Below are 23,055 nucleotides of genomic sequence, written 5' to 3'. Positions count from 1 at the left end.
CCACCCTCTGACTATGTCTCGGGGCGACTGACAATTTCTTCATTTGATTCATTGATCATGGGCACATGTACTTAATTCCGAGGAGGGTTCATCGCAGATGTACTGCAAGTGCAATTGTAATTTGAAACTATGAATTAAATTGCATTCATGGTATAACTTAAGTTAGTCACCATGTTGTACCAAAAAGTGCACTTTGTGATTGTTACCAGATTGGTTATTGGCACATTAACATTGAAATTATTGTTTGGAGTCTCAGCAAAAAGACCTTGAGATCCACGCCTATAGGCTTCCCTAGGGGCCATACTTTTTCACAATAATTACAGATTGTGTCTGGAAAAAATCCACACAAACAAAAGTGCACTTTAGGCTGAAATTTGCACTATTCACTTGAATGATTAACTGTTATGATGGTTTGATAATGAAACCGGTTATCATTTTGGCATTGTATTAGCATTTACAAGTTCATTTTAAATGGCTATCTTTCAATTTTAGTTTCAATGCTGTTATAAATAAATTTCAGCTGGGGAGCTGTTTAATGCATTCATTCTTTTAGCTGATTGAAAGTAGTATCCACCTGAGCATTCATAACCTGTTTAAAATAGTTTGATGTTAGCAAATCATTGATGTGAAAATAATATTTAACAATTTCTTGATCTTATAAAGTCTAGAATACAAACCTAATATTGTGGTGGTATTCAGTTGGGATGTTTTCATTCTTGTGAAGACCAATGGAATACACTCTTATTGAATATATAATGTACTGTGCAATTCACTGTTGGCATATTATCTGATTAAACAGTTCAAAGTTTTTAAATTAGTTAGAAAGATACCCTTTCGGCCAGCAAATATATACCATGACATCATGTCAAGTTTGCTTACACAAAAGAAAATGTTGGTCCAATTGGTAGGGTAGAGAACCAGAGGACACAGATTTAAGGTGATTGGCAGAAGAACCAAAGACGACATGAGGAAAAACCTTTTTACTCAGCAAGTGGTTAGGATCTGGAATGCAATGCCTGAAATGGTGGTAGAGGCAGACTCAATCGTGGCTTTTAAAAGGGAGTTGGATAAGTACCTGAAGGAAAAGAATTTGCAAGGCTACGGAGCAAGGGCGGGGGAGTGGGACTAGCTGAAGTGCTCTTGCAGAGAGCCGGCACGGGCTCAATGGGCCGAATGACCTTCCATGTTGTAATCATTCATAAGAATTGCCTTCTATAACGAAGGTCCCCATTCACAAAGCCACAATTCAGACGTTGTGGAAGAGCAAATTATTTAACTAAAACGGCAATTTTTAAAGCCAGTGTTGAAACTCTTGCTGTTGAGGCAAGTAGCGCAGTCAAAGCGGTAATGAAATGTTATGTCCTAAGCTTTGAATAAATCTTTGTGACAGATCAGTTTAAATAATCAACATATATTTATCATTTATAAAAACAGAAAATGCTGGAAATACTCAGCAGGTCAGGCAGCATCTGTGGAGAGAGAAACCGAGTTAACGTTTCAGGTCAATGACCTTTCGCCAAAACTCGGAAAATGAGCTATAACAGGTTTTAAGCAACTGCAGAGGCAGGGAAAGGGGGGAGGGGAGGAAAGAACAAAACGGAAGGTCTGTGATTGGCTGGAAGGCAGAAGAGATTAAAAGACAAAAGGGATGATGGTGCGAGGCAAAAGGAGATGGTAATGGGACAAGTAAAGAAACCAAAGATGGGTGTAGAAGCGGTGTAAACGGGAATAGCAGGAACATCAACAGTTGCCGTCCGAAAAAATGGGAGCAGTGGTTATGATCTGAAATTGTTGAACTCAATGTTGAGTCCGGAAGGGTGTAAAGTGCCGAATCGAAAGATTAGGTGCTGTTTCTTGAGCTTCATTGGAATAGTGGAGGACAGAGAAGTCAGAGTGGGAGTGGGGCGGAGAATTAAAGTGACAGGCAACTGGAGGCTCGGGGTCATGCTTGCGGACTGAACCAAGGTGTGCCGCAAAGCGGTCGCCCAATCTGCGTTTGGTCTCCCCAATGTAGAGGAGACTGCATCGTGAGCAGCGAATATAGTATACTAACTTCTTTCAATTTAGTAGGAGCGTTTATATAGAGGGAAAGGGTTAGGTAGGACAGGAGGTCAGTGAATTTAGAGGAGTGGGCAAGGGGAGCTGAGATAAAGATTGAAATCACCAAAGGATGAGGAGTCGCTCAGTGCATAGGCTGAGGAAGGTAAGGAGGGCATCCTATTTGACTGTGAACTGAGTTGCCGACCCCATTTCCTCTCCATCACCAAGACCGCCTACTTCCAACTACGTAACCTCACCCATCTCCGCCCCTGCCTCGGCTTATCTGCTGCTGAAACCCTCATCAATGCCTTTGTTACCTTTAGACTTAACTATTCCAATGATCACTTGGCCCGCCTCTCATCTGCACCCTAACTTGAGCTCATCCAAAACTCTGCTGCCCATAACCTAACTCACACCAAGTCCCGTTCACCCATCGCCCCTGTGCTTGCTGACCTACATTCTCATCCTGGTTTTCAAATCCCTCCATGGCCTCACCCGGCTCTATCTCTGTAACCTCCTACAGCCCTCCAAGATCTCTGCACCCCTCCAAGATCTCTGCACTCCTCCAATTCTGGCCTCTTGCACATCACCGATTTTCATCACTTCACTGTTTGCGGCCGTGCCTTCAGCTGCCTAGGCCCTAAGCTCTGGAATTCCTTCCCTAAACCTCTCCGTCTCTCTCTGTGTCTCTACCTCTCCTCCTTAAGAAGCTCTTTAAAACCTACCTTTTTGAGCAAGATTTGGGTCACCTGTCCTGATATCTCCTTATGTGGCTTGGTGTCAAATTTTGTTAATGCTCCCGAGAAGCACCTTAGAATGTTTATTACATTGAAGGCACTATAGAAATACAAGTTGTTGTTGATATCTTGGTGTGAAGCTGCCTGGGGGGGATGGGGGGAGGTAACAAAGTGGTATTTTCTCCTTCAAGGAATAGGGAAGATACCAAAATGTGATCCAGTGATGACCGCAACCCCACCGCTGTGATGGTTTGGGCGGGGCAGCTGGTGCCAGGTGGGGAGGTTTCAGTAAAGGGCAATGTTTTGTATCCCATGAGCCTAGTTTCATTCTAAGCCATTGCCACCTTGTAGTGGATGATTACAAGGGCCTTGTTCATGAGTGGACAGACATTCTGGAGAGACCTGCAGAGAGGAGTGATGATTGTTGACCCCTGGCAGAGTCCATAGGGGAAGTGGTGGGAGGGATGAGCGAGAAGGGAAGGGGGGTTAGCAAGGTTAGCCCCCAATGGGTACATCCATCAGCAGGAGAGGAGGATGGAACAGTTGGGATTAAGAGATGCGGTAAACCCTGAAGTAGTGACTAGGTGGCACGTAGATTGGGTTTCAAAAGAGTGAATATTGTCGGAGGTAGGAAAGATTAAGGAAAATAAAGAAGTTCCATAGGTTTGAGATCCTGCAAAAGAATGAATAGAACTAGAAGATCGTCCATTGGGTTTTGATTTCAACACAAAAGTGATGTTGAAAGCGTGTGCAAGTTGGTGTGTCTGAAGTTTGGAAAGAACAAGAAACAGTTCAAAGGAATACTGACCGTAGATGTACTGCCAAAAGAGAGAAGCACAAGGCTGGTGGGGTGGGGAGGGGGCAGTGGTGTCAGAGGCTAGTCTGGTGGGGTGGGGAGGGGGCAGTGGTGTCAGGGGCTAGAGGTGAGAAAAGGGTCGCTTATATATACAACAAGCTTTTTCTTGTATTCTGTGCCGGAGTAAGAGTGGTACGAGAAGAATTACCCCAGAGAAAGAAGTAGTATTCAAGTCTTGCCATACGTGGTCTTTTTTAGAGAGTTAAAAGGAATGGAAGTGTTTGGAATGAAATAAGAAATGGTGTTTGCAATGAAGGAGTTGTGGTTAGAGGGAGCTATTGATGTCAAGAATAATTGCAGAAGGACAAAGGGTAGAGCCTAAGAGGTACAAGTTAGTACCTGCTGGTTAGACTTCAGAAACATGAAGAAATTGTCTTTGAAGAACTTAGCATGGGTTTTGTGGTTAAGGACAAAATTTGAACAAGCTGTAACTGGTATAAATGGAATATTAATGATGTCAATTGTAAATTGAAATTTTATGGGTTTGATTTTTAAAAGGAATTTCAAGCAACACTTTGAGTATATCGCCAGGCCACCCATTGCTCAGAGCACAGCAGTTCTTTTTTTAAACAAAAAAGGCACTGTCTTCACGGAAAGAATTCAGCAAACCTCTCTCTCTAGACAGTGGAAGATTTTCATCAGGGTGTTCATGCAAAAATGGTATGATTATTGTTGATACAAAAATAAACTTGTTAGTGGTGAAATGTACAAAAAAATACACATTGTAATGCCAGTAGAGACCTATTGAAAACCTGCATCGTTTCAGAGTTCTGAGGTTTCGAAAGTTTGTGTATATATTAAGTGTTAGTCATTTAAAAGGTACAGTGTTATAAAGAAAGAAGGGAACTTGCATTTATTTACTACATTGTCTGCAGTTTGCCATCAGCATGACACTAATGATGTGTAAATCATTGCTGAGCAGAAAATAATTGCTATGAAATGGAAATTGTTCTCAGTAAACATTTGCCATGGGGAGAATTAATTACATAGAAGTTACAACACAGAAACAAGCTGTTGGGACCAATGTTCCCTGTAAACTGCGCTTTGTTCAGCGCGGCCGGTTTCTTTTAATACGCAGCCCCATTTAATTTCTGTGCGTGCGCAGTATTTACAGTGTAAAAGCCGGTGAGCGGCCTGTGCGGGACTTTGCAGATGGCTGCGCGCGCAGCCTAACGGGAACGTTGGTTAGGACTAACCAGTGCACCTTAGTTTTTTCCTCCACACAAGCAGTAGTTTTAATCCAATGTGTCCGCTTTGTTCCCACATCCTTTTATCCCCATTTCTTCAGACACCCATTTAATATATTAAAAGTTGACACGGCCTCTGCTTGAATTATACACTGTGGCGATTCATTCCACAACCTCACAACTGAGTTTAAAAGAAAAATGTTCCTCTTGCTTTTTGCCCCAAATCTTTTATGTTTAATCTTGTATCGATATTCCCTTGTTCTACAGCCCTTAACCACTGGAAACAGTCTGATTCTACCTACTCTGCCCTGTTCCTTCATAATTGTAAACACCCCATAATCTCCTGTATTAACAAAAAAACATTTTTTGCATAAGACAAACTTTAAGAAAGAATAATTACAAAATTTGTATCTTGCAATACTTTGAAACAGCACAATGTTCATCTTTTTTGTAATTATTATGCATTTGATTTGGATAGTAACCTTAACAAACCCATTCCTTTTGTCGTCCTAATGCCATGTACAGCATTCTCTTTTTATCCTTCCAATGATCATCTATTTTTCCTTTAGATTCCAGACAAAATGAATAGTAAATGGAAACCATGTGTTGGTTTTAAGTACCTACTAGTTAAAAGCAAAACATATCCATTGTTATTAAATGAATACCAGACATGCTGAATCAAACCACATTGAGCATTCAAAATGCTTATCAACAGGCTAAGTGTAACAAAGAAAATTAAATACATAATTCTTTAAAAATCTTTACTAGTATTTCTACTGCCAAATCTATAATGTATAATTATCTTGACTCATCATCTTTATATTCCTCTGCTGAATTTGATCACTGAAATAGAAGATGATGGTGCATCGGTGCTTTAACAAATGGCATGCTCCTGTTGCATAAATGTACTTTGCAATATGTTCAACATATTCCCATGTACTATGCGGTAAAATAAAATCTCAATTACTGCAGTTCAAATAACACCAGTTCAAACTGTGACTTGATCATGAGACACAAGAATCTGCTGTTGTTGGCCATTGGCATTTAAAAAAAACAAATTGAAAATCCAATTAAACAGTCTCATCCCCAGCAAACCCACTCATTATCCAGAGTAACTGGGCTGGAATTTGCTTACAACCATAAAATATTCAGATCGAACCTTCCTGATTTCTATGGCTCAGCTATTCATTGTCTGAACCAACTGAGCCATTTGGGACACTTCAAAAAATCAGCTGTGCCCATGCTGCCAATCACAGTAATGGGACCATCGATAGGAATCTCTTTTTTTTTTAAAAGCATGATTTATTAATACTGACTGAACAGTCATTTAGAACAATACTTTGCCATTCATTACTGTTGGAGTTATGTACACAATGTGAATTATATTTACTGCTTATTGTAAACATTAGGGAATGCTCTGCAATATTTTGCATGCAATTTTCATTAGGCAGAATGATTTCTATTAGAGATTGAATTCAGAACATGGGGCAAATGTTTCATTGAAAAACTCTGAACCTTGATCCTGTGAGTATAACCTATAGTACCAGCTGCGCCTGCAGGTGGCACAATAATAGGAGTTTTCAGTTATCATGTCACACCTTGCCTATCACAGATTCACCCACACCTGGGACGGGCTGGGGTCGTGTAATCCGCTTTTCGTGTTAGCCGTCCGATTCTAAATCGATGTGGGAGAATGATGCGATTTTAACTTAAGTGGGCAATTGAGTTCCAGTGTGTGGGAACCCATGGCCCAATTAGTTTTTTCAGTATGAAACTCACCTCCGATGACGTCATCATTGCTGCTGCATTTAAGGTCTGCAACAAGCCTTGCTTCTTCTGCAGACTGCCAACCTTTTGGCCTTTTCATGCTACAGGGACCTGGAGGCAGAATGACTAGCGAGAGACCTAGGTCTGCTCCCAGGTTTGATGACGTTGCCCTGCAAGCTTTAGTGGAGGGAGCAAGAGCCAATAAAAAGGTGCTCTTCCCTTCTTCAGGGAGGAAGATGCCTCCCCAGCAGACCAAGGCTGTGTGGATCCAGGTGGCCCAGGAGGTCAACTCTTTGTCGATAACCCGCAGAACCTGGCTTCAGTGCAGGAAGAGGTTTCGTGACCTCCTGCGTACTGGAAAAGTGAGTATGACTTTCCTATCACCCTCAATCTGATCCCCATTGCCTCTCCTCACCAGCACTCAGCTTTAGCAATCTCTTCCTCCACATCCCACTTGACACTGACATCCATGCACCCTTACCCATTCCCTCTCTCTATGGGCACACTCACCTAACTATTCGACTATGCAGCCCTCACACTCCCCATCACTGATGCTATGAAAACAACTTACAACACACAGGGAGGGCCCTTGGTCTTGCCACCTCACTCCATCTTTGTCTCCTTCTAAGTATCTATGCTATGGATTCTCTACACTCACTCCTTCATTCTCACTCAAACGCCACTTGTCTCCCTCATTGCAGGAAAAGGGAGCTCACAATAAGAGGGAAAGCGCGAGGACAGGAGGAGGGCCACCCTCAGTAGCCCAGCTCACCCCCTGGGAGGATGCAGTCCTGGAGATCGTGGGAGTGGAGGACAATGCGCAAGTGGGGGATGGACAGACGGGTGCATCGCAGCAAGCTGGTGACAGAATAGTTTTCCATCTCTCTCATTGACATTGCATGAGTCGCTGATAATGATTCTGAAGCAGTTTTGTCACCTGGTGTATCACAGCTCACAAGTGAGCATCAGCAGATTGTGCAGACAGGGACAGCAATGGAGAGTCCTTGTTGGAGGGCGCAGGACTCTCCCAGCTCGGCTCAGCTGCATGTCAACCCTCTGCCTCTGGGTCCAGCCACAAGATCAGCGGTGCTGGAACTCCAGGAACAGATGCAGGAGTCTCTGGCAGGTTTTGTCTCCAGGGTCACTGCGAGTGTAGAGCGAATGGAGGACTCCATTGCGAACATGCGCAGAGCCTTTGTGGAGTTATTGGCGCATGAACGCATCACCATGGAAAGGATGGCAACCTCCATGGAGGTGATAAGTCGCCAGAGTGCAGAAAACATGGTGAGTGTTCTGAATACAATGACATCTCTGGAGGAGCGATGGTCATCTATTGAACAGAGAAACCAGACCTTCATGGAAGTCCTTCTGAGTAGGACTGCCAGTGAAGATACGGGTCCCCATGGCCCCCCTGATGTGCAGCAAGGTGCTCTCAAGCCACTTGCAAGCACTGAGGGGGACCTGACCCATGAGAGGGAAGTTGGTAGCAGACATCAAGGAAGTGGGGGCTCCTCTCCAAGCGCTTACACTTCCATGCCACTGCAGAGCCCTCGGACAGAGTCCCCGCCCAACTGAGATCAGCGTCTCAACCCCTGCACAGCCGCAGGAGCAGCAGACTTGTTGGCGAGCCCTCACAGGTTCGCAACCCCAGAGGACGCCCGCCAAAGGTGTCGAGACAGGAGCAGCAAGAAAGCTGAAGCCACAGGGGAAGCACCACTTAAGAGCACGTGTAAGAGAAAGATACTGCACAAATAGTCACAAGGGTAGTCACTTAGGTAAAATTTGATGTTTAATGTTAAAAAGCCATCAGATGGTTACTGTAAATAAAAAATCTGATGGCTACTGCTGTAGCTGTGGTGTGTGTCATTTCGCTAATGGGACTTCCACATTGAGGGCTTAGGATTACTTGCAATTGTCAGTATGGTGGTCAAATTGTTAGGAATCCGCTGGTTCTTGGCCATTGTCAAAGCCCTGGTAAGAAGCTGCGAGGCAAAAGTGCTTGATTGGCTAGGCTAAGCAAATCTGGCCAAAATGAGTGCGTTCCTTGCATCCCGGGCAGTAATGTTCTCACGTACTGTTGCCGCTGGTTGATGGGCCTCTGCAAGATGTTAGTTTTCGCTCTCCTCCTCCTCATCTGAGGAGGATATGTGAGGAGCCACTTGGTCCTCAGGAATCTACAAGCCATGAGGTTGTGCCATGTTGTGAAGTGCACAGCAAACCACGATGATTCTGGAGACCCTGGCTGCTGAGTATTGCAGTGCTCCACCTGATCTATCCAGGCATCTGAAGCGCATCTTCAGCAGACCGATGGTTTGCTCGATTATGGATCTGGTGGAAATGTGGCTGGAGTTGTAGCTCTCCTCAGCTTCGTTGGATGGGCTCCTCAATGGCGTCATTAGCCACGTCTTCAGGGGATAGCCCTTGTCTCCAAGTATCCATCCGTTAAGTTGGTCTAGCGGACTGAATAGCGGCGGCACACTAGACTGGCACAGTATGAAGGAGTCATGGCAACTGCCAGGGTACTTGGCACAAACATGCAAAATTTACTTCTTGTGATCACACACCAGCTGAACGTTGAGGGAGTGGAAGCCCTTGTGGTTGACAAAGGTACCTGGATTGTGATGAGGTGCCTTAAGGGCCACGTGTGCAGTCAACGACGCCCTGCACCCTTGGAAAGCCTGCCAGATTAGCTAATCCAACCGCACGCGCCGTGACACTTGCTTGATCCTTGGTGAAATGGATGTGATTGTGCGCGATGGCAAAGAGGCATCGGTTACCTGTGTGATGCAAGTGTGTGCGACTGCCTGGGAGATGCCGCTGATGTCTGCTGCAGATCCCTGGAATGAGCCGGAGGCAAAAAAGTTGAGTGCGGTGGTGACTTTGATGGCCACTGGTAAGGGGTGTCCACCTGGTCCTCTGGGCTCCAGGTCTTGTTGCAGCATTGCACAGATGTCACCCACTACCTCTCGCGAAAGTCGGAGCTGCCTTTGGCACTGCTGCTCAGACATGTTGAGGTAGCTGACCCTGTGTCTGTAGACCTTGTTTGTGGGGGTATCTCCTGCGCCGACGGGCTTCCAGGCACTGGCCCCTTCTGGCCTGTGCAGCTTCAGGTGGGTGAGCAGCAGCTTGGCGCTCCTGTTGGTGCTGCTGTTGTTCCTGGTTCTGCTTGTGCCGAGGCTGGTCTTCGTCCTCATCTGATGTCCAGAAGGGAAGGAAATAAATGGCTCCCATGCTTCTGGTATATGCCTCAGTTGAGGAAGCGCTCAGTCAAGGTGGCGAGAGGGGTTTCCCAGGAGGTCAGACTGGAGATGGGTGTCAGGCTCCAAACTTCCACAGCTGTGGTTATGCCTTCTAAAAGTTCCCCCAGACCTGAGACAACAAAGTCCTGCCACCTGCAAATGATGGCTGATCAAATATCCTATTTAATGGTGGAGCTGCAGCTAATCATCAGCAATCCAATTGTGCTACCGCCAGGTTTCACCGTTGTGTTGCAGAACAGGCGTGCTTCACGTGGGAAAAGGGTTAAAATCACCAAGGCCTATCAAAATGGCATTATAGAGGCAATTTAGTGCTTGTTAAGGGCCTATCCTGCCTCTCGGAGACGGGAGCTGTAAACACGATTTCTTGAAAATTGCTTGGAGGCGGGGTTGGTTGGGCCCGCCCGCCACTTATTGCAATTTTAACACCCCACACGCCTCCATTCCCGCCTCCACGGCCCTGGGAAATTCGAGCCCCTAGTGTCACACTGTAGGTGCTATGTAATAGCAGATGGTTAAAAATGACTTCCAATTCCATTTTTCTTTCTAATTCCTTTAAATATATTTTTAATACTTCTTCCCATTTCTAAGCCATTGTTCATCACCCAACACCCACCCCCCTGCCTCTGGCCACCCAGAATATATAGTAATTTTATTATGTTTCACCTAACCCTTGGACCTATCTACTCCCTGTACCCATAACATCACATCCTCTTTTAATTAAATAACTTGTCTTTTCAACTCTTGAGACTCCCTGCTGACCTCTGATGATGTCTGCTCTCTCCATGCCTACAGGTGGCATTAGCATATGCCTGCATGTTACTTGTTTCATTATATAAATTATAGCTGCATGACCGCAAAATGGAGGCGCAGCCCCAGATCCTTGTCTACTGCTGTGCATCCTGGACCCGTGCAACCCGCTCTGCTGTCTGACCAACATCATCTGCCCACTTACCAACTTACTTGGTCATTATTACTGGAGTTTGTGCAGCACACATCAGCAGTAATTTTTGTTGTTTTGTTCCTTTTTATCCCATAGCATGGATATGACACTATTGTCGGAGAGCGTGGAATCAGACTTTCAGGAGGCCAGAAGCAGAGGATCGCTATCGCCAGGGCTCTTGTTATGGATCCTGTGCTGCTGCTGCTTGATGAGGTTAGTTTTAGTACAACTTAACTGCTGATGCATTTATTTTCATAGCTGCCTTCGAATGGCTTTCTGCTTTAGCATTTCTACTGTGAACCATCCCCAGTGGTAATATTTTACCTCAGTCACGTCATAATGTTGCAGATGTGTGAAATATCACTGAACATTTTCTACTGTGTGTCATGTTCTCAAATAATTTTAAGCCTTTGAAAAACACAGTAGCAATTCTGCTTCCACATATAGATAGAAATTTAGTTTCTATTAAAAAAAAAATACTGAGAGCCAGTAATCTGTTAAATTTATTGAATTCTGCTTTTATGTTTTTGTATTAATATTCAGAATTTTTATTGTGCAAGCCTTACTTGTTTAAACCTGTTGAATCCAGTTAGACTTGACAATTGCCCCCATACCCCAAGGCAGTTGCAACTGGCTACAGGGAGCACTTCATCTTTTTCCCTGTGTTAATGGGGAGCATCAACATGGAATGCACCTTCAGTCACCTACAACAACCGATGCCATTCATATAGCACCTTTAACGTAAGAGAAGTCCCAAGGCGCTACACAAAAAGGTGCCAGGAAAAGGCATGCTGAGCTAGATGGCAGGGATGACCTAAAGCTTGGTCAAAAAAATGGGTCTTGAGGTTTTTAAAAATGAGGAGATACACATAATAAATATACATATTGTGTTTGAAAGAGTAGAGCCAAGGCTGCAGAATGTGAAGGTGGGGGATTCACAAGTTTGGAATTAGAGGAGGAGAGCATTCGGAAGGGACGATAGGGCTGGCGGAGTTTAGCAATACAGTGGATCTGTATCGTTTACAAAAGGCTAAACAAAGTTCAATTGGATCAGAGGCCCTGAGGACGCAGGTTACAATACACTTCAACTACTTTTAATATTATAATTTATGAAGACCATTATAAGCATTTGTTATTTACTTAAAAGTATTTTATTTGAGATACTTCCAAAATTATTAAGCTCCAGTTATCTAGGAAATGTATATCTAACTGCAGGTCAGAAAAATAAAACTTAATTCAGGGAGGGATCACCCTCCAGAATGATCCAAAAAGGATTCACTGGCAAAGTAATGTTCCATGTTAACTCCCAGGGTCAGGGAGAATGCACCAACGTCTTCACTTCTCCCTGCCTCAGTCACACTTAGAGTTCTGCAGCTGCCCAACATTAGAGCTGAAAAAGTGATGAAAGCATTGAAGTTCTTGCTCAACATGTAGGAATATTACTCTTCTGTAATCATTGGCATTAATCAAGGTTCTCATCCCAATCAATACTGATGTATAACAGAGCAAACTAGTTCATTACTAACAAATCCTCCTACCACAGCAGCTCCTGCAAACACAAGAACAATTTGTCAATCAAAGAAATTCTTCAAGATTTTATTAAATATTTCTTCAATACCATGGCTACTGTTATAATAAGTCTTGCACAGCATTTGTCAGGCTGTGTGCACTTGGCTGCAGTAGTATCATCTCTGGTACCTGGCAGTAATCGATCAATTTCATATTGTCTTTTCAAAGGATGTAGATGCTACAGGCAGCAGTACTGGGATCTTGAGGAACATCAACAGGAAAGGCAACCATCCTTCGATGGTTCAATGTAGTCAGATATAGTTGCATTTTCTTAAGCTAGGAGGCTCTCACAGGGAACCCAAATTCTAGGAGGGATTCCTAGACAGACAGACAGTCCTAGGTTTCATCTTCTGCCACTATCTGGCCTCCATTAGGACAGTACAAGAAAATATAGGTCTCAGTTTGTGCCAGTCTCATTCAGTCCAGACAGCCTACTTTTAGTTCTTCCAGCTCTCACAATCTGTGGTAGACTGGCATGGTTTTCCAAGTTCAGGAATCTTCAGTACAAGGCAGAAATCGAACTTCTCCAGAAAAGGAATATAAAAAGCTGGATAACTGGGACAGACTAATGTACTGTCAGGTAAAATGCAAATAAGAATATTGAAGACATTTTGACCAGATTTGTGTGTTTTGTGTACAGGCCTTTTAAAATTTCTATAAACCCCTATATGTGAAACACCATTTTAATGACTTGTATAATCTTCAATTGTCTGGCAAATTAAGATGGTGTAATTTTAGTTGACACTTTTTAATACAGTCCTGTTTATATAGTGCATTTCAATCTGCTCTAGTTAATCTAAGGATATTTACTCATGGCAGCCCAAGGATTAAATGTCTTTAGTGTATTTCGAGAACAAAAGTAAAATAAAGCTTCTGCGGTTAAAAATTAGAATTTGGTAACTGTTGTACCTAATGGATAATGGATACCTGTAAGTGAATTACAAGACAGTAATCCAATTTTAGGGTTCCGTGACCTCCTGAACCATAAGAGCAGAGCTCAGTCAGTCTGTGTTAATCATCTGAAACCTGATATTGGATTACTGTCTTAAACTTGCATGTATCTGTTATCAATTATAATATATATCGGGTATATTGATTTTTCATTTAAAATTGTACTAACCATTGTGGTGGTCCTTTTCATCTATGTGGAGGTATCCAAATGTTAGCATTTGACAGTTATTTTTTATAATAAAGAACAGTAGGTACTTTTTTTTAATGTCTGGAACCTGAAGACATGTTTGGTCAAGCAACAGAACCTGCAGTATTGCTGTTTCTTTCACAGTATATCATGGGAAAGTTCGCTGATCTAACGTTAAACAACGATAATGAGTAATTGTGGCCTTACTTATTTCTCCTTATGTAAACTAGGAGCTTTGCTGACCAATTATTTTGGTAATTAAATCTTTTTCAGGTTTTTTAAAGCGTCAAATCATTTGGATATATTAAATCCCCATAATTGTGCTAATTTTTAGTTCAATGTGCATTTTTACTGTAGGGACTGGTTGGAAGCCAGTTCTAACCTGCCAGTATATCATGTATACTTTCTTGCTCTAGGTGGAATTCTCCCGCCCAGAACTCCGCACATTTGTACAGTGCTACATTCACATTCCTACAGGCATGTGCAGGGCTCCCCTCTCTGCTGTTAAATTTTTAATGTTTTAATAGTACAGATAGGGTATCTCTATACTCAATATTTCGATCAACTCTGTGTAACTTTATAAATTGACCAAAAGGTCCATATGACCTGCTCAACACTTCTGAAACCAGATTTGATACTGTAGTACGGTTATATTCCATGTGGTGTTAAACCCAAGAGTTGGGACCAGTATTCTTGCAGGGAGGTTTGCTAGTGCTGTTGGGGAAGGTTTAAACTAGCTTGGCAGGAGGATGGGCACCAGCATACAGGAGTAGAAAAGAGGAATAAGGTGCATAAATGAGTGAGTGTGTTGCATAGTACTAAAGGGGGAAGTAGTACCATAGTAGATAGGAGCAGACTAAGAAAGACTACGAAAAATTCAAAAATGGGTTTAGACTGCATGTATGTAAATGCACAAAGTGTGGTGAATTAAGGTTGGTGAGCTACAAGCACAATTAGCCATGTGACAATATCAGAAACGTGGCTTAAAAACGGTGAGGACTGGGCACTTCATATTCAAGGGTACAAGGTGTTCAGAAAAGATAGGGAAGGAAAAAAGGGAGGTGGGGTGGCAGTGCTGATTAAGGAAGACATTGTAGTGTTGGAAAGGGAGGATGTTCTTGAGGGGACATGGACAGAATCCATTTGGTTAGAGTTGAGGAGCAAAAAGGGCACCATCATGCTACTGGGGGTATTCTACAGGCCTCCAAATAGTGAGAGGGAGGTAGAGGAGCAAATCTGCAGGGAAATCGCAGAGATATGCAAGAGTTATAGAGTGGTGATATTGGGAGACTTTAATTACCCAAATATCGATTGGGATAATGCTAGAGTAAAAGGAAAGGAGGGGGAGGAATTTCTGAAATGTGTTCAGGAGAATTTCCTTGACCAGTATGTTCTTGGCTCAACTAGAAAGGAGACATTGCTGGATCTGGTGCTGGGGAATGAGGTGGGCCAGGTCGATCAAGTTTCTGTGGGAGAACATTTGGGTGCGAGTGATCATCGTATCATAAGATTTAAATTAGCAATGGAGAGGAGCAACGAACAATCTAAAGTGAAACTTCTAAACTGGAATAGGGCTAACTTCAATGGGATGCAAAAGGATCTAGCCAGGGTCAAATGGAACCAAAGACTGACAGGAAAAACTGTAATGGAACAATGGGTGATCTTTAAGGAGGAGATGTTCCAAGTACAGGCTAGGTACATTCCAACAAGTAGGAAGGGTAAGGGAACCAAAGCAAGGGCTCCTTGGATGACGAGGGAGATAGAGAAGATGATGAAACAAAAAAGAGGGTGTGTGATGAATGTCAGGTGAATTCTTCAAGGGCGAACCAGACCAAATACAATAAGTTGAGAGGGGAAGTGAAGCTAAAATAAGATTGGCAAAGAGAGAATATGAGAGTAGAATGGCGGTTAACATAAAAGGGAACCCAAAAATCTTCTACCGGCATGTAAACAGTAAGCAGGTAATGAGGTGGGGTGGGGCCTATTAGGGACAAAGAAGGTGATATATGCTTAGAGGCGCAGGGCAAGGCTAGAATACTCGGAGTACTTTGTATGGGTGTTTACTAAGGAGGTGGATGTTGACAAAATATCGGTAGAAGTGGAAAAGGTAGAAGCAATGGAAGGGGTGAAAATTGATAGACAGGATATACTAGAAAGGCTGGGTATGCTTAGAGTGGATAAATCACCTGGTCCAGATGACTTGCATCCCAGGTTGCTAAGAGAATTAGGGAAGGAGATAGTGGAAGGGCTTGCCATAATTTTCCAATCTTCCTTAGATGTGGGGGACGTGCCTGAGGATTGGAAAGTGGCAAATGTGACACCATTGTTCAAGAAAGGGTGTAAGGGCAATCCTAGTAACTACAGGCCGGTCAGTTTAACATTAGTGGTGGGTAAAGTTTTAGAAACAATAATCAAGGAAAAAATTAACGGGCACTTGGAGAGGTTTAAGCTAATTAAGGAGAGCCAACACAGATTTGTAAAAGGCAGATCGTGTTTGACTAATCTACAGTAATTGAATTTTTTGATGAAGTAACAGAAAGGATTGATGAAGGGAATGCAATGGATATTGTCTACATGGATTTTCAGAAGGCGTTTGACAAAGTACCTCATAGAAGGCTGGTTAACAAAATTGAGGCTCGTGGAATAGGTGGGTCAGTGGCAGCTTGGATAAGGAATTGGCTTAAGGACAGAAAACAGTGAGTTGTTGTAAATGGCTGATTTTCAGACTGGAGGATGGTAGACAGTGGTGTTCCCCAAGGGTCAGTGCTGGGGCCACTGCTTTTTTTGATGTATATAAATGACCTGGATATTGGAATACAGAGTAGAATTTCTAAATTTGCAGATGACACCAAACTTGGGGTGTGGCAAACAAACAGTGAGGATGATACCAATCGACTGCAACAGGACATAGAAAGGCTAGCAGAATGGGCAGACAAGTGGCAGATGGAATTTAGTACAGAGAAGTGTGCGATGATGCATTTTGGCAGAAGGAACAGGGAGAGGCAATATACACTTAATGGCACAGTTTTAAAGAGCGTGCAGGGACAAAGGGACCTGGGAGTTCATGTGCATAGATCCCTGAAGGTGGCGGGACATATTGAGAGAGTGGGTAGCAAAGCATATGGGATCTTGGGCTTCATAAATAAAGGTATTGAGTACAAAAGTAGAGAAGTTATGCTGAACCTTTATAAAGCGCTGGTTAGGCCACAACTGGAGTATTGCGTCCAGTTCTGGTCACCACACTTTAGGAAGGATGTGAAGGCACTTGAGAGGGTGCAGAGGAGATTTACCAGAATGGTTCTGGGAATGGGGGGGTCTTAGCTACAAGGACAGGTTGGAGAAGCTGGATTTGTTTTCATTAGAGTAAAGGAGGTTGAGGGGTGATTTGATAGAGCTGTACAAGATTATGATGGGTTTGGATAGGCTAGACGGGGAAAGGCTGTTCCCACTAGTTAATGGTACAAGGACTAGGGGACACAGATTTAAGGTTTTGGGCAAGAGATACAGGGGGGATGTGAGGAAAAACTTTTTTACGCAGCGAGTGGTGAGGACCTGGAACTCGCTGCCGACGGAAGTGGTGGAAGCGGAGACACTCAATGTTTTCAAGGGGAGACTGGATAGGCACTTGAGGGAAATAAACTTGCAGGGCTACGGGGATAGGGCGGGGGAATGGAACTGACTGGATTGCTCTGCAGTGAGCCAGCACAGACTCGATGGGCCGAATGGCCTCCTTCTGTGCCGTTATGACTCTATGGGGGGAAAAAATTGAGTCGCGCCCCCTTTGGGGTGCTAAATTCGAAATTAGCGACCCACAGCCGAAATTCATCGGTAGCGCCCCAAGAGGGAATCGGGGCGCTACTGGAAATGCCCCGCCTCCCTCTTGGGGCGCTGCGAGGGAATATAGCGGTGCTACGTACCGCAATGCCACGCGCTGCGGCACGTCGCGCCGCGGTACTGCAGGCCTTCCTCCCCTTCTGAAGGTGGAGGGGCCTTGCGCAGCACGACCCGGGGCCCAGCTGGGCCACCAAGGATTGGAGTGCCGGCAAAAGAGCCCGGCACTCTAAGTGCTGGGCTCACGGAGCGCAACCGGCACTCCGTGGGGGGGCTGAAGAGGAGGCCGGGGGACAGGTGCTGGCAGGCGGCCAGCAACAAAAATGACCGCCCAGCACTTCGCCTTTAATTAGTGCCGCCCCGGCCGCAGGTAAGCCCCCCCCCCCCCCCCCCCCCCCCGACCCCGTCAGACATAGCGTTCGGCGGTAAGTCGGGGCACTACCGAAGATCGCGGTCGGGGCGCTGCGCATGGCGATGACGTCATCGCCAACGGCACAGCACCGCGAGGCACTAATGGTTACCACCACCGCTAACGTCCCGCTGAATTTCGCCGGAGGCGTTGGCAGCGCCTCTTAGGGCGCTAACAGAAGGCGCAAAGCAACTGATTTTTTTCACCCCTATGACTCTGACTACCTGCTCCAGGGTTCTCGCACCACTTCACTTCAGAATCAGGTTGGGCAAGTTCCAGAGCATTGCTGCAAAGTGGAAACTGCTTCACAGCAGCGCTAAAGTTGCAGTATAAACGCACCCTTGCAGTCTTCTATAATATGTTATTGTTAAACTGAGTGAACTCCAACTTGTCCAGAGCATGTTTTCAGTCTGGTCATTGGTCTACCTTTGGTCTACATGGTTAATTAAATAGCAAAAATACATTTTGGGATTTGCCATGTTGTAATTATATTTTTAGGCTTTTATCGATTAGGATCTGAATGAACAAATGTAAATGGGGCTATAAAGCATTGTACAGGTAGACTATCCTTTATCCGAAAACCTCGGGACCAGCCGTGTTTCGGTTTTCGGAAAATTTCGGATTTCGGAAGGTATTTTATAAGACTGGGAAATTTGTCGGGGGTGGGGGTCGGCGGGGGGTCGGCGGGGGGGTCGGGGTTGTGCGCACGACTTACGCTGAACGAAAACACTTTCGGTTTTCAGAGGATTTCGGTTTTCGGAAGTGCGGATAAAGGCTGGTACACTATCCCTTATCCGAAAGGGTGGGGGTCGGCGGGGGGTCGGGGGTCGGGGGGGGGTGCGGAGAAAAGAATATCGGACAGGCCGCTGCAGCTATCGGACGGGCCGCTGTATTGTTGGGTTCACTCTCCCGGTATACCTCCTTCACAACTGCCCGGCTCGGCCTGCAATCTGTTACCCAGGAGGAAACTCAGTGACCCTCTGCCCTGCTCAGCGTAAGTCGTGCGCCGCTCTGGTCATGTCGTGCGCACGACTTACGCTGAACGAAAAAACCTTCGGTTTTTAGAGGGTTTCGGTTTTCGGAAGTTCAGATAAAGGGTAGTCTACCTGTACTATTTTTCATGCCTGATTAGAAAATCAGCGAATTGTTTGTTTAAATTACTAAAAAAACACATTTTGTGTGCGCATGTGGACTTGGTGGACCTGCAGTGATTGCATTACAGTTCTTAATCCTTTCCTGTGACATCATCAGGCATCACCTATATGGACTGTCCGGTTGTTCACTATCTGCCATCACATCTTCCACTAGCCAAAAAAGGATGTAAAATTGAATAAAGCAGCCCTCAAACTTCATAGTCCATTTTAATTTTTAATTTAAACTACTAGATCATTCCTAGTTATCTTCTAATCCATGAAGTGTTCTTGTATTGTGTATGTTTACATTTTCTTTGAGTATTGCAAATTGTTCCTGTGATTGCTGATCCTGTATGTACAAAAGTAAGTCTGTTGCTTTAACCTAGAATAATGGCATTGAGATACAATTATTGCCACGTAGCTTAATGCAGAATAAATAGTGTAAGCAACGCTTGCTTTGTGGCTTTGGTATATAAATGTTTTTAATAATAGAAAATTATTAAACCTTGATGGCGATTCACCATGGAAGTAAGTATTAAACCTTGAATTATGTTAATAACAGTTGGAACCTTTTGTGCATTAGAATATGTTGAAAGACAGACAGACAGACTTGCATTTATATAGCGCCTTTCGCGACCACCAGACGTCTCAAAGCGCTCTACAGCCAGTGAAGTACTTTTGGAGTGTAGTCACTGTTGTAATGTGGGAAACGCGGCAGCCATTTTGCAAAAGGTGCGAACTGCTCCAAAAACATATGCCATGTATAATTATAATAATGGTGGGGAATGGCTCCAAAATAATTGGAAAGGAGTAAAATACCTGACACTTTGTCCGACATACAGTTCTGGATGAGCAAAAATTTTCTCCAATTAAATATTGTGAAAACCATTGTTTTCGGTCCCCGCCACAAACTCCGTTCCCTAGCCACTGACTCCATCCTTCTCCCTAACATCTGTCTGAGGCTGAACCACACTGTTCGCAACCTTGGTGTCATATTTGACCCTGAAATTAGCTTCCGACCACATATCCGCAGCATAACAAAGACCGCCTACTTCCACCTCCGTAACATCGCCCGTCTCCGTCCTTGCCTCAGCTCATCCACTGCTGAAACCCTCATCCATGCCTTTGTTACCTCTAGACTTGACTATTCCAATGCACTCCTGGCTGGCCTCCCACATTCGCCCCTATGTAAACTTGAAGTCATCCGAAACTCGGCTGCCCGTGTCCTAACTCGCACCAAGTCCCGTTCACCCATCACCCATGTGCTCGCTGACCTACATTGGCTCCCAGTTAAGCAGCGCCTCGATTTCAAAATTCTCAGCCTTGTTTTCAAATCCCTCCATGGCCTCACCCCTTCCTATCTTTGTAATCTCCTTCAGCCCCACAACCCCCAGAGATATCTGCGCTCCTCTAATTCTGCCCTCTTGAGCATCCCTGATTTATAATCGCTCAACCATTGGTGGCCGTGCCTTCTGTTGCCTAGGCCCTAAACTCTGGAATTCCCTGCCTAAACCTGCCGTCTCGCTACCTCTCTTTCCTCCTTTAAGACGCTCCTTAAAACCTGCCTCTTTGACCAAGCTTTTGGTCACCTGCCCTAATTTATCCTTATGTGGATCCGTGTCATTTTTTTGTCTTAAAATACTCCTGCGCAGCGCCTTGGGACGCTTTACTACATTAAAGGCGCTATATAAATTGTTGTTGTTGTTCCTGGTATAAGTGCTGAATGTTTCCCAGGGTTAGAAGAAAAACACTTGTCTTGAGTCAGCAATTCCTTCAGGAAACTAGTTAAAGGTTAATAAAAGGACTATTCTGAAGGTAGGATGAGTGTTCCTCACAACATTGCCTACAATTATTTCTGTATCTTGAGGGATGTACAGTTTCTATGTTGCTGCTTGGTCGTTAATTTCTTTGGCTAACGATCAACTAGAAATTTTAATTTTACTCAAGATTAAAGTCAACAAGGTTCTTATTTAAGATTCCCCAAAGTGACTTCGTACTTTATACTTTATGCCTTCACTAAGCTTGTAAAATAATAATTTGCAAATTGGAACAACAGTTGGAAGTCATATGTTATGCCTACATGTAGATTCTGAAAGCTTGATAAAGCATTGCCTGTAAAATAAGGATTTAGTTGTGCCTTGGCTGGAAGTAATCATTGTACTATGTAAGGGTTTTATTAAATTCAGCAAATACATTCCAAGATTAATGGGGAGAACTCTGGAGAACCATAATTGCAGTGAGGCGGATAAAGAAATTCTCCAATTACAAAGCATTTAATATCAATACAAATTAAGTGCTTTTATGTGAAGTGGACTTATGGGATTCTGAGGCTGATTTTATTTCTTTAAAGTTGTTGAACAGATCTCTGATAGGTAAGAGCATCATAATAGCAGCTACACTTCCCATGCCATAGTTTAGGATAGTTCATGGCAAAATTACTTCTGAATAAATTAAGATGACAGTAGCTTTGTGTGGTAATTCTTGGCCTCATTAGTCCTCACATAACTCATAAAACAGAAAAATCCTCAGATAACAGATGCCTTATCATGTTAAAGATCATAGAACTAAACATGATGGACTGAATAAATTTGATGAGGGCTGCTGAAAAATGTGCATCCATAGTGGGGCTGTTTGAAGCTTAGTTCAGATTAGAAGTAAATGCATATTTTTCTGTAGATCCACATCAATATTAGACATCGACCACTAAATAAAATCAGTGTTTGGCATGACATACTCAGATATTCAAACAATAGAGGATTCAAAGTTGACATGCGCTGCATTTCTTTGAGTCTGATTTTGTGAGAGGACCAGACTTGCTTGTTTTCAATAAAAGCCTCCTCCAAACGTGCAGCATAATTCCTTTTAACTATTTATTTATTTCCACTGTGATGTGAAGTCACAAAACAAAGCTGTGGTGGTAATGAAGATGCAAACTGCAAAGTCAAAATACAATGGGAGATTTGCATTATAAAGAATATAAAATGGTTAAGAAGCTGTTGACATGCAAGACTATCTGGGTTCATAAATTAATAAGCTACTCAAGTTTCCTGAACTTTGACAGCTGACCCCTTAAAGTGTTAGACCTTGTAACACATGTCCAGAAATCAGTTATTCACCATGCAATGCATGCATTCTAAGGTGTTGTGTAATCATTTTTACAGATTCTGGCAGAATTGTGTTATGGAAACTGCCTTGAGAATTCTCTACAAGTCATTAATTTAATCTTTAAAATTGCTTCCGCTTGTTGAAAAAGACTTAAATGTACAATAAAACTTTGCTGTTGAGGCTATAAAATGTTCAGGGATTTAAGCTGTATAAAATGTTACATCTTGTTCAGAGATGGAAAGAGAAACTGAATGGAAGGTTGAAATAAAAACAAAAAACTGCTGGAAGTGTCAACACGTCCAAAATGTTAACGCATCTTTGTCCTTCAGATGCTGTCTGAGCTGCTGTGCATTTCCAACATTTCTGTTTTTTATTTCCTGCCCCACCCCCACCCGGTGAACAATCTTCCTATTCACTGACGCTGTTGCCTGCTTTACCTTTAGTCTTATTATGTCAGCAAAAAAAAGCAATGGTAGGTCAGTGGGGAAATAAACTTGCAGAGTAACTTGGGGATGATTTTCAAAAGTACAAATCTGTATATATTCTCATTTTGTTCTTAAATGGTGGGATATGATGAAGTGAACATGTAGCCTGTGATCACACTGTAGGGCTGCTCTGCAAAGCAGTAAGATATAGGTTCCCCACTAGTTTAATTTGCTATGTTGCCATATTGTATTACTATTTATATATGCACACACACATGTACATCCTGTACAGCACCCTGGTGCATGCTTAGTTCATTATTGTTGAACAGCTAATTAATGGGGAGTTTTACTGGTTAGAAATGTGTTGCTTTTTACTGGGAATTACCATGGCCCAGAAATTCTGTTCGCAGGCCTCCTGCAGGTGGAGGGCTGCGATCTGGAAAAATCTGCGCCTGGTCCGGAGGGCTCCCAGGAGACGCAGAGTTCTGTTACTGGGCTTCTCCAAACTGCCGGTGCGCAGGGCCCACGTAGCCCAGAGGCACAGGCGGTTCGCAGCGTCCCTGGGATCACATGGGCCATGGGGAGCCAATCAGAGAAGGGAATCTCCATTCATACATTTGACAGGAAGACCTATCAAATATATGAATAGAGATCACCC

At 43.7% G+C, this 23,055-nt stretch overlaps 1 protein-coding gene across 2 annotated transcripts in view; it reads left to right on the top strand.

Annotated features, from left to right (window-relative positions):
* The window catches only part of LOC147104304 (uncharacterized), a 171,511-nt gene that overhangs the window by 127,350 nt on the left and 21,106 nt on the right, over positions 1-23,055 (top strand). For both annotated transcript variants that reach the window (XM_085961522.1, XM_085961521.1), the window contains exon 18: positions 10,884-11,000. In XM_085961522.1, coding sequence (XP_085817648.1) covers positions 10,884-11,000 — 117 coding nt within the window. The remainder of the gene's footprint in view (positions 1-10,883; positions 11,001-23,055) is intronic.

Source organism: Somniosus microcephalus, chromosome 19, assembly GCF_052327205.1.
Source record: "Somniosus microcephalus isolate GS21.2 chromosome 19, FLI_Smic_1.0, whole genome shotgun sequence".
NCBI classification, from domain to species: domain Eukaryota; kingdom Metazoa; phylum Chordata; class Chondrichthyes; order Squaliformes; family Somniosidae; genus Somniosus; species Somniosus microcephalus.
This window is presented reverse-complemented; position numbering and strand designations above follow the sequence as displayed.